The sequence below is a fragment of the Macaca nemestrina genome, chromosome 10 (genome assembly GCF_043159975.1).
Source record: "Macaca nemestrina isolate mMacNem1 chromosome 10, mMacNem.hap1, whole genome shotgun sequence".
Taxonomy (NCBI): domain Eukaryota; kingdom Metazoa; phylum Chordata; class Mammalia; order Primates; family Cercopithecidae; genus Macaca; species Macaca nemestrina.
This window is the reverse complement of record NC_092134.1, coordinates 68,084,691-68,102,747: the sequence shown is the minus strand read 5'-3', so window position 1 is coordinate 68,102,747 and position 18,057 is coordinate 68,084,691. Positions and strand designations below refer to the sequence as shown.

The 18,057-nt window shown below is 34.3% G+C and overlaps 1 protein-coding gene across 7 annotated transcripts in view; it reads left to right on the top strand.

Moving 5' to 3' along the window:
* Positions 1-18,057, top strand: part of LOC105473442 (methionine sulfoxide reductase B3) — a 194,613-nt gene that overhangs the window by 34,849 nt on the left and 141,707 nt on the right. For all 7 annotated transcript variants that reach the window (XR_011609063.1, XM_011727265.3, XM_011727267.2 and 4 more), the window contains 2 exons: positions 14,418-14,526; positions 16,126-16,203. Coding sequence is in view for 6 of the 7 variants with exons in the window: in XM_011727265.3 (XP_011725567.3) it covers positions 14,418-14,526; positions 16,126-16,203 (187 nt within the window). In the remaining variant the exon portion in view is untranslated. The remainder of the gene's footprint in view (positions 1-14,417; positions 14,527-16,125; positions 16,204-18,057) is intronic.

Genomic DNA, 18,057 nt, shown 5'->3' with positions numbered 1-18,057 from the left:
CCGCCGCCTCGCCCGGCTAATTTTTTGCGTTTTTAGTAGAGACGGGGTTTCGCCGTGTTAGCCAGGATGGTCTCGATCTCCTGACCTCGTGATCCGCCCGCCTCGGCCTTCCAAAGTGCTGGGATTACAGGCGTGAGCCACCGCGCCCGGCAGGTTGTGATTCTTACTTGACGTTAGTGGCATATTTAATAGTTTCCATGAATTGAAGAGTTACATGGCTGTAGCTTATAAATATATCATAGTTTTCTAATGTAGCAATTAGAAGTCTTAGAGATATTTTGCAAATGGTGTTAGAAAGTCATTGACTATCATCTGTATAACTAGAACTCTATGAATCAGCGGCTTATGGCTCCAGAGCTTAACACAGTGCCTGGCACTTAATAAATATTTGTTAAATGAATCAATAAACATTTGGAATGTTTATGTGGAGGTGAAGTCATAGCTGTAAGAGAGTACAAATTTATTTGAAACTCCTTTATATGGGAAGATTAAAAGTAAAGTTCATAGTTTGGTTTACTTTTGAATTTATTGTCTAACAATTTTTTTCTCACTTTATTGCATTAGTACAATATAGGGGATACCATAAGTATAAATCGCATTGTGGCTAAACAAATAACAAAAGTGGCAACAGATTCAATGCATATTATCCAGAATTGCTTTTACCTTTTCTTGCAAACAGTTTGAGTTTTGGTAGTAAGCTGTTTGAGGCAGTGAATAAGGATGTATTATACTTAGCATAAGACTTAAGAACTCTGGCCCTTTTGATCACTTCTTTGCAGCAGATTATTGTTTATTGTGCTTTAAAGTCTCCATTTGTAAAGAGGAAATACTACAGATGCACATTAAAGCCACATCCATAAGTAGCAAGTACTTATTCAATTTGAGCTGGCAATATTTCATTAATAGAACTGATGTACTTAAAAGATAATCAGAATCGTCAGTGTGCTGTTCACTTACTGAATGCATTGACATTCTATATTAGTTCTTCAGAACCTTTTTTGGGTCATAAAAAATATGGACCACCTACATAATGCTTTGATAAAAGTTACGACCTTCTTTTCCAGAAAAGACATATATGCATCTACACATGTTTTCATATAATTTCAAGAAATTTTTTGTTAGATCTTCTGAAACTCTTCAAGGGGGCTCTTTGACCGCATGTCCAGAACCTCTGTTCTAAAAGATGCACATGAACCCAACATAAAACTCATCAGAACGCAGTGTTTCTGATTTCAGTACTGGTGTCCCTAAAGGAAAGGAATTCTCTCCCTTTTGTTCAGATTAATGCCCTTAGTTCTCCAATTTCACCATTCTTACCCGACATCTGACCTAACTTTATCTTACCTAACTTCTTTGATTGTATTATAATGCTGTGGAGAGGATTTTTTTTTAAAGAAATAAAAAAAAAAAGGACCTACAAATTTCAACCCGTAATTCACAAAATAATTTGCAATTAATTGATTAAATGGTATCCACTTTTTCCAGTAGATGGCACTAGGTTTACACTCTTTCATAGCATGAATGATTATTGATATTAGCACATAGGTGCATTGTGAAAACTTAAACAAAAGTGTATAAGGAATAGCCAGTTAAGAACATATGGATTTATAAACCACAAATTTTTCTGCTTATATTATGTTCAAACAATATTTGTAGAGCACAAAACCTTTTTCCATTTTCAATAGGATTCCAACTCCCTTATGCTTGACCATTTCATTGAAATTGTCTTTCATGTGTAGACTTTCTATAAACTGAAACAAGCTTTCATAAATTAACTTATCTTGTATCCAAATACCTGATTTAACAGTCATTTATGGTTTTATGTGCAGCTAAATTTTCTTCAGCAGACCACCCAAGAATTAAAGAAAATTTCACATTTTGTTTTGCTGTGTTTTGAATTTTTATAGAATCTTGAAACCGTTATTAGTTTAACATGTTGACTGTTAAGCATGAATCAATTTTTGCATGAATGAAAATATTTTAGAAAACTAAGAAAAATTATATTTAAAATGTTGATTAATGAGTACTCTGGTGCAGCTGTATTTTTCTAAAACAAACTGTTTTCGTAGCTCTATAATAAATGTTTTAATGTTGAAAAGTTGCTGTGCAGCATCTAATTACCAGACGAATTTTTAATTATCTGTGGACAATGCATATTAGTTAAAGCTAAATTGTTATACAACAATAAGACTGTATGAATAAGATGTTGGGCATATGGTTTGTTAAGTGTGGATTCTCTTGATTTTCTGTTAAATATGGAATACATTCTTTATATACCTTAAGAATTATAAAATACATAACACCTAGTAACGGGAGAGTTTAAATAGGCATGAACAAGAAAATTAAATCTTAGTTTCGTTTGAGAAATTCATTAGTTAACAATGACTGTAAAGTGTGTAAAACATAAATTCTGAAAACAAATGATAATTCTACAGGGTTAGAATATCTAGACAATATGGACTTTGGAGGAATCATATAGGTAATTAGATGCTTATTTGTCTAAACATATTCACAATAATGTTATGTAACAGATTGTAGAAGGATTTATGAGCTCTTGCTCTCAACAGACACAAGTTTAATGAAGGAATGAGCCATGAATAACAGTTCACAGATTCGCTAATATTGTGGATAGATATTTGATGAATTTTTACTATCATCCTTTCCTAGTTTACAATTTCATCCTAAGCATTTCATTTAGAGATTGAATTTCTCATAATTGCGTCTGCTAGGTACACTCTTTAAAAGAAAGAGCTGTAAGAGAATACAAATTTAACATTTTAAAAAATAGATTGTATTAAGATGCAATGATAAATTATCTGAAATTACCTTTTGTGCCTTTGCATTTGAAATCAACTATTTACTTGAAAATTTAAAATCCTCATTCCATTTATTTCAATTTCCTATTTTTTTATTTTTTAAAACATTTAGTATATTTACGCTTGTGTTAGATATTTAAAAATGCATGTTATAAAAAATACACCTTGAGGCCTGGCGCGGTGGTCACGCCTGTAATCCCAGTACTTTGGGAGGCCGAGGTGGGCAGATCACTAGAGGCCAGGAGTTCGAGACCAGCCTGGCCAACATAGTGAAACCCCGTCTCCACTAAAAATACAAAAATTAGCCAGGCGTGGTGGTGGGTGCCTGTAATCCCAGCTACCTAGGAGGCTGAAGCAGGAGAATTGCTTGAGCCCAGGAGGCAGGGTTGCAGTGAGTCGAGATTGCATCATTGTACTCCAGCCTGGGCTACAGGGTGAGACTCTGTCTCCATCTCAAAAAAAAAAAAAAAAAAAAAAAAAAAAAAAAAAAAAAATACCCCATGAAACGACAAAAGATATCAGTTATTTAGATGGTTAATAAGAGATATACTTTTGTAGAGTTTAAATTTATATATTAACTTATATGATAAGCATTTCTTTCAGTAATAGATGTATTTATTATATTGAGCCACATAATTGCAAGGAAGGAATGGAATGTTAATTTGTATCATTAGAGTATTTGAATTTGAGGTAAGCAAAGAAAGTTCAGAATCCTATAACTATAGCTTTCTAAGATTTTGTTTTGTTGCAGAAGTACATGTTGGCGCAGAAAGATAAAACTGTTTATACTATATTCCACTTGATTAATATTTTAATCTTCCTTCTGCAAATTTTAGATAATATCACAGCAAATTTCAGAGCTTCTCATCATATTATTGGTATTGATGAAGAAAGAGATTAGACACTTGATCTGTATTTACTAGTTTGTTTCTACCACCAACTTGCTTTCTGGCCCCAGGAATCTTTGTTTTGTACCTTTTATTCCTATTCTGCATCTGTAAACTGAGGATTTTGTAACATTCTTGTCAAATCTTTTATAATTAGATATGACCTTCAGGTGAGAGTTGTTATATTATATTATATATTAGCTGACATTTTCCAAAAGTTTGTTCTGTGCAGTTTAAATGCCTTGTTGTAAGGGAGAAGAAATTGGGGGAAAAAAGATGGGGGTGTAAGGGAGGACGCCAAAAAGTCCGGGAAATGTGATGGGTTTGATCAGGCAAAATCTATTTCAGTTATGGAAAGTCCTTCGTTCCTGCAAAGTAAGCTCTGGAAAGGCAGAGATTTTTGTCTGTCTAGTTCACTGTTACAATTCAGCAACTACAATTGTTTCTGTCACATAAAAGGTGTTCAGTAAATATTTGTTGAATGAATGAATGCTTGTTAATAAGTAACATCATCTTATATATCAAAATAATGTCACATTACAAGTAATGTGATCTCTGCTCTTCAAGGATCTACATTCTGGTGAGAAAGATGGCCACCTCAGGTTCAAATTTTATTATCTATAGGATGAAAGGAGTTATATACTTGAAGGTTTTACGATTCTGTGTGAACACTTTCTCTTTTGTTTTACCATGGAGGCAGGGAGTAGAAGAAGTGAGAAGCATTGTGCTTCTTTCCTCCCAGAATGGCAGACTGAATTCTTGGAATAGGATTTCAAGCAATGCCAGTTCCTCTGAAGGATATTGAAGGAATGTGTAGATGTAATTAGTGGGAGGTGGTAGGAGTGGAGGATGAGAAGATGGGAGTAGGAGTGGACTGTGGGCACATGGGTTAGCAATAGATAGGTATGGTAAAGTGCAACCAAGCATGAGTTCAAGAGAGAAACAGAATGGACAAATAAACTAGAGGAGGAAAGCTGCAGACAAGAGAACCTGGCTGTCATTAACCAGGTATGCAACCATGAGTAGTAACTCTTTTGGGCTCTATTTCCTTTTGAGGGCTTTGGACTAGAAATTCATCATTTCCCAGATTATAATCCAAGGAACACTAATTCTACTGACTTTCCCTTGTAAAATGGATCTCATCATCAAATTGAGAACCAACCCTGCATACTACCCTATTGCATAAATTCTAAGATGCACTGCTTTTACATTCTACCATCTTGGTAATCTGGACACAGCTTAAAAATCATTGTGACAAGAATGTATTATAGTTTGGCCACTTTCTCCCCCCTTTTCTAGTGGAGCAGAAAATAATGGTGTATCAAATGACCACATATTTAATAGCGCACATCAGCATAAGAAAATCTCTGAGAAGGTCTTCAAGAATCCCATGTCACCTAGATTTACCTAATTTGATTTGACAGTGGAACCTTTCCCTTCTCACTCTGCAAGAGGAATAGCATGTTAGCATTTTTTTTCAGAGCCAGTATTTTAGAGAATGCATTTTGGGGAATGCTGGACCAGGTAATCTTATAATCTTAAATCCAGAGAATTAATAAAATATTAGTTACAATAAGAGATTTGAATATGAAACCCTAGAGAGGTAACATAGGATTCAGAGTAGTAATCTGAATTACTGAATTAATTTTTTTACTGTCGTTATTTATGTTTAAAATTTCACTGATTTATTAAGGAAATGTTATTGTTGCTGTTCTTAAACTAATTTATAAGAAACATAGCCAAAGTCATTATTTAGAAAACATCTGTTAGAAAGAAGATTTAAGCAGCAATAATTAAAGTGAAGAATTGAGTGTTTAAATACAACATATACCCTTTTAGTCCTTCCTTTTTCTCAACCACAGTACTAGGTGCTGGGGATGCAAAGATGACTAAAATATGTATGAGCACTGTCTCTCAAGAAGATATTGAATAATGTCTTCCTATGTCAGGGGAAAACATGGCTTTTCTTGATAAATCTGAGTGAAAAAATAAAGTGGATTTTTTTTTCTCCAGAATTCCTCAGATTTTTCTGGAATGTATAGATTCAGATTTAGCTGTTTGTTGAGTGGCAATTGAAGACTTGTTTTCTAGGCCTTATGCTTAATTAATTTATATTTGAAATTTGATTTGGGTGGTAACGTAATTTTGGAAATTTGCAAAGCTGAGTTTTTGACAATATATATTTTATTTTGTTTCTGGTGAAGTATACTCAATGTTATATTTAAATAAAATTCTGCATGATAATCTAAGAGAAGGCTCCTTTCCTTCCTTTTTGTGGGTGGTTACTGCTCATCTCCCTAGCAGTTGGTGCTCCCCAAGGGGAGAAGGAGGATGAGAGAGCGAGCTATTTTTTGCAAATCTTTTTGATTGCATGTGAAATGTAGAATGGAAATGAGCCTGTCTGTTTTTAATTTTTTTTATGGGCTATGACGTTCTAGTGAAGACCCATACTGGAAAAAAAATTAAAAACAGGGAACTCCAAGTTTGTCAGACATTTCACATGCAATCAGATAGAATTGAAGTTAAGTGACTTTCTCTTCCACTGTTGTCACTTGATGATGGCAGAGACTTTAAAAATTCTCTTCTTATTTATATGCCTTGCAAGCAAGAAAAAGCCCTTTGGATCAAGACATTTAAAAAATATTTCCCTAAACTCTAGGCTTTATGGTCCACATTAACACAAAAAATTGTTGCTCTCAGTATTTGCATTAAATTTTGAAGAGTTGATAAGATACTCTTTAGTTTTTTATGTGCTTAAATAATGCTAATAAAATACACATGAATTCAACAATTAAAAATTTATAATACAAATGAAAGATAGAAAAGTAAAATGTGGCTTCTGTCATTCATTCGGGTGGATTATTAATGGATGTTTCATCAGGATGAATGTAGTGCTAAACCTCTATTGTTTCCCATCAAGAAAATAATGTAGCTTCATGAATGAGATTTTACTGTTAAGGTTAGAATTTTAATTCACATTAATAACCTTTCAGTACTGTGAAAAATACATTTACTCCCCTTGACTTACAGTAAGAAAGTGTTTGCACGTTTTCCCCCTTAATTTTAAAACTGCGTTACTTCTCAGTTCCCCAATTTCTCCCTTTTCAAATCTGAACCTACATTTTATCTGGATTTTTGTTTGTTTGTTTGTTAAATTAGCTGCTACTCTTACATGAAAGACTGCATACTTTTCATCAGGATAGGGTAATAACCACCTTGACTTGTACACATTTGATCATATTATATCTATTGGGATGTCTAGATGTAGTTTTCTATTTGGATCTTTTCTGGCACCCTGTGAATGCTGTTGCTATTAGTTATTTGAGTTTTCTATATTTCATTTATAAGCAGATATGATTAAATCTAGGTGGGAAAATTTTAAAGTGTTAACATCCTTTTTGTTAACTCTCTTTACACAAAACTTTGCACATACCTTTACTGTAAGACTGCACATTGTATAGATTGTTTGTCTTATCTTTCCTGCTAAAATATGTGTTCTCCTAGAGCAGGAACACCACCTTATTTATTTTTAACTTTCCAGTGCTCATGACAGTTCCTGATTCACTGTAGATGTTTAATAAATAGTTGTAGAAAGTATAAATTAATATTAGGCTCAACAGTTTTTATCTTCAAAGAATTTGCAATGTGTTTGGGAAAATAAAGCAGAAATGAATGAAGATGTTTGAGAATAATTGCATAATACTGTATTTGCCCATTTAAGCAGTACCTTGCAGAGTAAATACACTAATACTAAAAGTGCTAATAGAGGTGAATTTATCAGGATGTGTAGCCTTGGAAGGAAAACTTGCTTGACAACATCTTCTGAGTGTATTTATTCAAACCTTCAGTATGAGAACCATACTGAAGGCCATTTTTATCATTCAAGTATGCACCACTAAAACATATGGTCTTGCTTAATTCAAGAAGTTTACAATGGTATGTTGCATGCTTATAATGTCCATTGATGTTAATTAGAACTCTGTGCATACGTCTATGGAATATAATTGAAACTGATCTTGTGGAATTGTCTTATGTGAAGTAATAGTAAAACAGCAAGAAGGCATTAAATGTGAATATTATTATGACAGATAAAGATATGATTTTTCTTACATATAGGAAAGAATAACTCTTTACCTTAAGAAGAAACAATTTTTTTTTCTGAGTCCTAGAATTCATAGGTTTATTTTTGTGTGTGTTATATTTAGGGCTCGGAGAACAGATGAAATTAAACTGAAACAAAATGTAAAAATTAAGAATGTTTTTAAAAAATAGAACAGGTACTAATTTTATACTTTCTTTGGTTATGGACGTTTCCTGCCAGGGCCAGAAGATTACTCTGAAGGGGAGGGTTATTGGAGTGTTTCAGAAGGGCAACAGCATTGTCTGGTCGAAGAGTTTTTTGCTCTCCAGGCTCATCCAAAATTCATCACCAGAAACAGCCATCGAGTATCCTCTTACATATGACTCCAAGTTGAGAATGATGATCTATAGTGTAAAAAGGATGGCTTTAAGTAGACAAAGCAAATTAGCAGAACTTGCACTCTGATCATACATTGAAAGTTCAGCCAGAAAAATACTTTCCAAGAGCTATTTTGAGGGTAGCACTTTGCTAAATGGATATTCACAAAACTTTCTCTTGGAAGTAAAAATGTAATGCTAAACAATGTCTGTATTAAGATATGTAGTTGTAAACTTCCTGGTTTAAAAGCATATTCCTTATATATTTAAATTGTTGCTTATCTATTCATATTCAGGTTTTAGCACTTGCACTGAGGTTACCTGTCTCTGTCTCTGCCACTGGAATATGAACTTGTTAGTGTTTACATCTCTTGCATTGGTCGTTTCTGCCATGTGTTCGGAAAGCTATTCCTTCAGAGATCAGCACAGACACCTTCCTCTCCTTCAGGAGAGGAGAGGCTTTGCTCAAATATCACCTCAGTGAGACTTCCTTGACCACTGTATTTAAGATTATAATCCTTATTCCTTTCACTCCCAGTCCTCTGGTTTTCCTTTTTCCTTCCTGAATACTTACCACCTTCTAAGAGACTATGTAATTTACTTACTTGTTTTCATTGTAGTTTGTCTGTCTTCCCTTGCTCCTGCTGGAATGGGAGCTCCAGGAAAGTAGAACTTTATTTTGTTCTCTGGTATATCCTAAGTACTTAGAATAATGCCAGCAGATAATAGGTTCTCAATAAATAATTAGTGAACTAATGAATATATCTTACTTAGCATAGAGTCTGGCACTGTATAAACACTCAACATTTTTGATGACTTAGGCAAACAATTTAAGAAAAAAATCTTGTATCAGTGGTCCTCAGAGTAAACCCTGCAGCTCTAGTTTTGTGGAAACCAGAGGACTGAAGCAAAAGTGTCCTGACATATGAGTTTGTATGTTAATCTCAGGAATGTTTTTCCTTTATATGTCTACTTTGAGAGAAAAATCAGAATTGGGTATGGTTCTACAAATATAGAGCTTTTCTTCCCCCATGCTTTTTAGTTTTATCTTAAAGCCTTTATTGAATTACTAGAATGCAAACAAAAAATGATAGTTATGGTATATATTTTACATTTTATTCTAAAAATGTACTAGATTTGGCTTTTCCAAATGGCCAATTATTTAGAAATTCTAACACTATACTATGCCTGAAGTAAAAATTTGCTCAGTTTTCCAGTGACAAACTAATAACCAGCCAAATTTACAGTGAAAAATAAAGTATACCACCTTTAAATAAAGCAGCAAGATATTTCAACATGAACTTTACTGTTTTAACCTACTAAACTCAAAGCAAAACAAGATATTCTTATCTCTTATTCATTTATTATCTTGGGAAAATATTTAATAGTTTCATTTTTTTCTGATCCTAGAACCAAAATTAAAGTTATGGGATCCTTAGGTTTTGTTTTGATTTTTCACATCGAAATATAAAATTTATGACTTGAAAGTACTCTAAGATTTAGGTAACAGATCTAATTTACTTCTTAACAGGAAGTTAAAAAGCCTTTCAACGTTTTATAGACTTTGTGAAAATCCTGTATAAAACTTGTCACTGACCCTATGTTGAAGGAGTAAATACAGGGAAAAGAGACATTGGCTAATAGAGGAATGTAACTTTTCTAATGTACTGAGGTGATTGTTACTTTTTGCCCCTTATTATTTTGTTAATTTTTAAGCTGAAAGTTATTGTATAGTTAGAGAAGAAAGAAAAAAGTTGTTACATAATTTTTCCTGACAGAAAATATGATGATTGGCTGGGTGCAGTGGCTCACGCCTATAATCCCAGCCCTTTGGGAGGCCGAGGCGGGCAGATCACCTGAGGTCAGGAGTTTGAGACCAACCTGGCCATTATGTTGAAACCCAGTCTCTACCAAAAATACAAAAATTAGCCAGGTGTGGTGGTGGGCGTCTGTAATCCCAGCTACTCTGGAGGCTGAGGCTGAGGCAGGAGAATCGCTTGAATCTGAAATGCAGAGGTTGCAGTGAGCTGAGATCACACCACTGGACTCCAGCCTGGGTGACAGAGCGAGACTCCATCTCAAAAAAAAAAAAAAAAAAAAAAAGAAAGAAAGAAAATATAGCAACTATGGGTTTTGCAGTTAGACAGCCCTGGGTTTGAGATGATATGTCTACTTTCTGTTTGTCCTTAATAAGGTATGTTATAACCTCTCCAAGCCTTAGTTTCTGTATCTGTAAAATGGGCATGACAGTCACTTTCTAGAATTATTGAGAGGATTAAATGTATTTATGTGAAAGTGCCTAGACATGTGCCTGGCATGTAGAAGAACTCCAACTTTATTTTCTTTTTTATTTTCTTTCTTCATTTCCTACTTTAATCATTTAAAAAAAAGATAAGGTGTGAGGAAAATACTGTTCCCAGGGAATTATTATAGAAAAAGAATTACCAATAAAAAATTGCTGCACACTAAATACTGGACCTGGCCATCTTTTAAAATACAATTTTAACCTCAGAATTCACTGTAATCAAAATGAAGTAAGTGCTAATGGCTGTGATCCTTACAGCAGATCTTTGAGGGTGGCAACCCATAACGAAGGTGACTTGCTTCAGGTCACGTGGCTGGGAAGCAGGTAGAGCCAGAAAGCAAACTCTTGCCGTATGTTTATTTGTACTAATAGCAAGAGCTTCATACTGGGGCCTGGAAACAATACTGGCCTTGAGGCAACAACACAGGACAAGCCTCGATATAAAAAGAGACTTTGGGCATATTTCAATAAATAAAATATCCTTGGACTGGCTTCACGATGGATCTGATCTATCCCAAAGTTACTCTGTAGGGAACAGTATTATGATTAGATACAAAAATGGCAATATTATCTCCTCAAATATGTACTTTTGTTACATGTGTATGCACACACGCTCACTTGTGCCTTCAAAAGACACTATTAAACGTTTAAATATAGGGAAAAATATTTCCCAAACATACTTCTAAGCCAATTTAGAGGTCATTGAACAGATGTCATATAATACTAATGTTAAATTACCCTGTGTAATAAGAAAATTACAGTACCTGAGTGAAGATAGTAAAGGGAAACCATCCAATGAATTACTCTAGAATTTCAAAATGAAATGATTTTTTCAAGATTGACAGTGGCACCATATGACTTTAGAAAAGTGAGTCTGATAGGGAGAAGGGAAATCGGAGACAAAAGTGAAGCTTTTCTGTGTTTATATATGCCAATATTTGATTCTGATGGTAGAAAGGCTAATGTAATGGTATAGCTTTAAGTTGTCCAGGAAGTATATTATTATTAAATGATGTGGCAAGACACTTATTAAAATCTAACTTCTCATTGAATTGTTTAATGTAAAATCACAATGGTTGTTTCTAGTCTACATATATTTCCTTTCGGTATTAGATATACTTAAAAAACCTAATTATTTTGAGAATATGGTATAACCAAAGAGTGAAAACGTACAAAATTTGACAACTTTAAATAATCACTAGTATTTCTTAAAGGAAAAACCTCACTTACAGTTAGGAAACAATATTTATACTTAAGGTTGAAAAGCCAGGATGTAGAAAAATTTTGCTAATTTGGAAGGTGACCTTTAAGTGCACCAAAACCAAATAATTTGTAGGCTATGACATAGGGCACATTCCTACAAAATTTGTGTGAATACTGCTTTAGTGGTTCTTGAAAGACAAACAAAGAAAGCTGGAATGAAATCTTTATTCTCCTCCCAAATAAGACGGAGACTAACGAAGGAGTACAGCAGCACTCTTTCAAGGCTTGCCATTAAAACGAGGTCTCTGTAGCACAGTTAATGAGATGTTTCATAGTGGAAAACAATCTGTTTTTAAGAATGTTTAGATCAAAAGTAATTTCTAATCTATGAAATAAAGTCTCTTCAATACCCTTCATTCACTAGTAAAGCTTTTATGTTTGTATTATTTACTTCAATCAGATGTTTTCAATTTTACCTTTTTTTCTTGTACAAATACTTGACATGGTTCATCAATACTGACCAACAGTTTTATTCTCTTTCTTCAGAAAAGAGAGATTCATGAGAGAGGGAGAATGAAAAAGAGAGAAACATCTTTGCCTAAACGATTTGCAAGCATCTGTGTTTTAAGCTACTTTTTATGAACACTCCTTAGTAAATGACTCAAGGTAAAAAAGCAGAAAAGCATCCAATGTTAGGAAATTGCAATCCAATACCATGTAATTTAAACCTGCAGTTGCTTCTCTTGTACTAAATGACATACAGATGGGTAGCTTAGTTCTCTCAACTTTGGGAACACAATCGGTCTTTTTGTATGAATGAACATATATTAACAAAAATATTTTGGATAGAATTGTTTGATTTTAATTGTACATATTTTAATTATTTATGACATTGAAAAGAATAATTTTAACCAAGTCATTTTGTCATGTTAAGTTTGCAGTTAATGATTTTGTGACACTATTAACTAAGATACAACCCTTCCAACAAATAAATGAAAATAAAATCATTTTTAAGAAGTCTGTACTGAATTGAGCAGAAACTCACCTATCGCTGTTGACTGATTATTTAAGAAAGGGCCACTTTGCATTCAAGCTATTGAGAGGCTTGTTCTGATAGGACAGACATTTTTCAGGGAAACATTTCCACCTAACCCGTTGATAACAGTAAAAATACAAGTAGTAGGTATTTGGATAAAGTGTAGGATAAGACAGGGTCCAGTGAGATGAGAGATCAACATGCCAGGAGTGACATGCCTGCTGTGCCTGTGGATCTTTCCAGGCCAGGGAAGGGCCGAAGTACTTGTGGAGGGTCAGCAGAGGTGCTGTCTGACAACCTGCAGGCCCACTCCAAGGTGTATCTTGCTCTTTGGCTCTGTCTTGCTCTTTTGCTGCCTCCATTTTCTCTTGTGGAGAATCAGTCACTCTCTCTTGGTGGCCCTGATTCTGCAAGCTGATATCCTTCTTCAACCCCACAGTCAGGGTAACTGGCTAGATAATGTTTTCCTAGTTTAAGGTCAGTGATCTCATACTATGACATTAGGTACCTTGAAAGTTAAAAAAGCGGGAAGCATTTCCACTCCTAAATCATATTTCTTTATATTTCAAAAGAAGTTGCGTTTACTATTTGGGAAACTAAGCAAGCTTTCTTGTAGTAATTTCAAAACATGGCAAAAACTCTCTACATTTAGGACCATCTGCAGGCTTCTTTCCCACTGTGATGGATGGCAAAGAAAAGCAATTTTATTGCAGTGAGTAATGGCTACCCTGTCCTGGAGTTATATTTCTTTTCAGTCATTTGCTCATGTAAAATAAAATACTACATATAAACAGGTGTTGTCTGAACATTTTACTGCAGGCTGTATAGGTTGAAATAAAAGCTGCCATTGTTATCAGAATCACGTTAGAATTATTTCACCATTCAAATACAGTTAATCAGTGAAGTCTTCCTAGATGTACTTTGCAAAAAGAAAATGTAGGTTTCTAAAAATCATATTCACGTTTCCTTTTTCCTTTGTCTTTCTCCTTTTCTATTTTTCCCACTCTTTCTTTGGAACTTCTTGAATCTGCATTAGTGAAAGTGCCTTCTCCTATAGTTTATCGAAAGTTTCTTGCTGCCCATTTAATATGGTAAGATACAGTCTTTGATGAGATATACAGAATCTTTATACTTTGAAGGAGTATACAGAATCTAGTGAAGTTTCTGATGCAATCATGGAGAACAGTAATTCCTGGTCGTAGAAAAAAATATTTTTAGAGCTCATAAAATAGGATGGTAGTTAAATCATCCACAATGGAAATTGAATTTTGATGGTTTCAGGCTATTCTACTAAGTTGCAAAATTATTGCAGACTTATGGTTTAACTTAATATGCCCATCATTTTATATATACAGTGTAAATTTTTGTAAATTATGTTTTGAATTTATTTGGAACAAAAAGGATTTCAGGATACTGGGAGATATAAAGCATGTATCTTGTGAATGATCAATGAGTTTTTAGTATCACATGCTAGAGACTTTGGCTATAGCATATTGTCACTGCTCCAGTGGAATAATCTGAATCTTAAGAAACATTCTTTTTAAACTTAGAGAAATAATCAGCTGCAGTTCAGGTAAGCATTTCCAGTGCATTAGAGACTGGTCTGGTCATTGACAAGTGACTGCAGAAGCTGCGCTGTGGCGGCCAGCCAAAGCAATTATTTAGGATTCAAGCTAAAAAGCCTTCTTCTCCCATATCCTCTCTCTTTTCAGGGTCATGTAGGGATAAAAAGAACTGTAAGGTGGTCTTTTCCCAGCAGGAACTGAGGAAGCGGCTAACACCCCTGCAGTACCATGTCACTCAGGAGAAAGGGACCGAAAGGTAAGGTGAGCTTTAATAAAAAGTCATTAAATAAGAGCTAGATTTCTTCTCCCCCCGCCCCCGCAATCCTCTTCCTTGCCAATTAATTTAAAGCATTCTATACTTACTTGCTAAAGTCTACAAATTAGTATCCTTGAAAAGGTTAAAATGGTATTGTTTAGGTTAAGACTAAGTTTTATTTGTTCTTTTCTCCATTTAATGAACACTCCATATCTGATATAAAGTCACAAAGCTTTTGTTAAGGGCCTGTTTTTAGTTTACTACAAAATGTGTGGAAGTAATAGCGATTTAGGTACATTTTTTGGGAAGACATCACAGTAAGCAAAACCATGAGGGACTTGGCACTATGCCAGGATGCTGAAATTTTGAAGGTGGCCATTGTAAGTATAGACATTTTGGCTGCAAAAAGAAGGTAGCATAATTTAGTTCTTTTCTACCCCACTCCAATTTCTTTTTGAAGCACATGTGGAGAAAGTATTTATTGGCTCATTTGTGGTTGGAATGTCAAAAATTTTCAATAACTGCCCTCACATGGCTTTGGTCCTTGGAAGTTCGCCCTAAGTCCTGAAAAAAAGAATTTGTTCACTTCCAAGACTGTTTTTAGTGAATAAAGCCTCTCTCAGCTGATTCCAGCTCAAAGGTAACTTGCCAAGGTCCAACGACTTTGTTGTCTAATTTATACCGTGGAGCTTGGCGTAAGACCGTAGCTTACCTCTGATCCAAATTTATTAATGATGTAACTTCTTGTTTTCATTCATGAACTGAAAGAGCTCTCTACTACACATGGGATCCCTGTTAACAGGCAACACTCTCTTCCTGCCACAGTATCTACTGTTTACTGAATTTACCAAATGTTGAATCTCTGACGGAGTCCACCCTTAGCATACAATGAGCTAGCAGTGGACTTTAGTCTCAGCTTGCGAGGATTTCTATCCATTCTGTTGTGTACATGACTAGCAAAATGATTTAATGCACACAAACAACCAGAGATTAGGTCATTCTTAAAAATTCTGTTTATAAAAAAATTGGACCTCATAAAGAGGGTGAAAGGATAATAAAAACAAGCTGCAGAGCACATAGACTTTTTGTTGGGCTAGCACAGCTGATTTGTATTAGCTGAATGACCTCCTAGCCTTTAAGATTGTTAACTTAGAAAAATATTCCCTTAAAGCTGCAATATTCCTTTTCAAACCAAAAAATAAGACTCCTTCCACTTGAAGTCTTGGACTCTTCTGCATTTTCTGGTATATACTCTTGCACCCTGTAAAGTAGCAAAATCTTATGTAATGTTCCTTCTGTGAATCTAAACTACAGGCTTTTTTTTAATAGAAAAAAAATCTTTTTCTAAGCATTACGTAACTAGATGGCTTTTTTTTTTTTTATGTAACCTGCACTAGTTTGTAGTAGTTATATGCACATTTTATTATATAGATTTGAAATGTATTAGTAAAGTTCAGATTTCCATATGTTTTGTTTGTTTTCATTCTAGGACAAAAAGCCCTTGAAAGATTTGTTAGAGAAATATATTTTAAGCAAATACATTCTGTAAGAAATAATGCTAACTTTAATTTTTTCAATGATCTGTTTATTATTTATCAGTGCCTTTGAAGGAGAGTACACACATCACAAAGATCCTGGAATATATAAATGTGTTGTTTGTGGAACTCCATTGTTTAAGTAAGTATGTTGAAAACCTATAGGTATGGCTGCATCACAGACGGCAGCAAACTAGTTATTGCTTGTTCGTCTTAGAATCTTTCCATTGCTGAATTTTCTTCTGTTTGTTTTTCTATTACCATTTACCCCCAACGAAATAAAAGTAATTATTGATTTCATGGTAAATTACCAGTGTGACAGACTGGCTGATTTTGCACTACTTGGATCTTTAAAATACCCAACATTAACTTGTTCATATTAATAACCATGGTGCTAAGCAGAGCTATGAAAGATATTTTGGCAAGCATAGAAATGTTTATGCATTCACTGATTTTTCAAACCTTCAAATGATGGCCTTAAATATTTATTGGAACATAATGAAAAGTTCTTCATGTATATCCTTCATATTGAATAATATCCACCAAGTAGATTATACTTTTGCAATGAAGGGAAATACCTGTATTGAATGTAACATGGGAACATACCTTTACATAGGTAAGCAAATTATGTAATATGAGGTTAACAGTTTTTGCATAGTTTCAAAATCTTTATTTTAAAGATCCCAACAGTTTACCATAAAATAGGCAGCACACTGGACTTTCTGACTAAAATAGTTCATTCAGATAGTATATTCTGGAGATTATGGATGTTATTCAAGAAAGGAAAATCTTTACTGAAAATTTATTTATCTAGGGGGAGAAAATTCTAGAAGCCGTATGCTTCCCATGGGTTGCTGACTTGGGGGAATAAAAAGGCAGAAACCTTAATTGGGAGTAAATGTCATTGGCCAGGTATGGTGGCCCAGGCCTGTAATCCCAGCACTTTGGGAGGCCAAGGTGGGTGCATGACTTGAGGTCAGGAGTTCAAAATTAGCCTGGCCAACATGGTGAAACCTCATCTCTACTAAAAATACAAAAATTAGCCAGGCGTGGTGGTGTGTGCCTGTAGTCCCAGCTACTCAGGAGGCTGAGGCAGGAGAATCACTTGAACCCGAGAGGCGGAGGTTGCAGTCAGCCAAGACTGCGCCACTGCACTCAAGCCTGGGTGACAGAATAAGATCCCGTCTCAAAAAAAAAAAAAAAAAAGTAAATGTCATTTATTTAAAACAGAATTACAGAGTTTCTTAGGGAAATAAATAAACAAAGATCTGATACTTTATAGCTAAAACACACTTAATATCTCTCCATAAGTGTTTTTCTTTTAAAAAAGCCGCATTTACCGATTTTCCAGAAATAACAGGAAACAGTGGTTTCCTTGAAATTAAAAAAAGAAAAAAAGATTTAAAACGTTTCTTACATTGCACAAACCTTATTGAACATTAGCATTGGTTGAGAATCTGTTCTGAATTCTTATGTATTCCTCCTGTTAAAAAACCGACCCTTCAAATTGTCACCCATTTCCTCTCAGAAAACACACTCCTTATATAATATTTCAACACCTTTAGCTTGTGTCATAATAGTTGATATAACACTTAAGATAGTTTTTGCTGAGCCACGTTAAACTTGTTAATATCCCAAATGGTAAAAATTGGCCACATCCCCTTTACTTTTTGATTCAGATTCTCCATCCCCTTCCCTATCATGTGATTCACTAAAGTATGGGATCTAAAGAAAACTTACTGTTTTAAATAAGAAACAGAACCACTGTAAATGAACGATTTAACCCATGTGAGATTTTTGAGTCACAAATCCTAAAAGCAAGACTCTTATCCAAACATAGATGCTAGTGAGAGTCAGGTTTCACATTTGATGTGATATTGCCTCTATTTCATCTACTTCTATACTTACAAGGAGAACTTTTATTTTCCACATTTATAAGGAATGTGATTTAATACTTTTATTCTACTTTTTCTAATTTTAATTGTTTGCTTCTTTT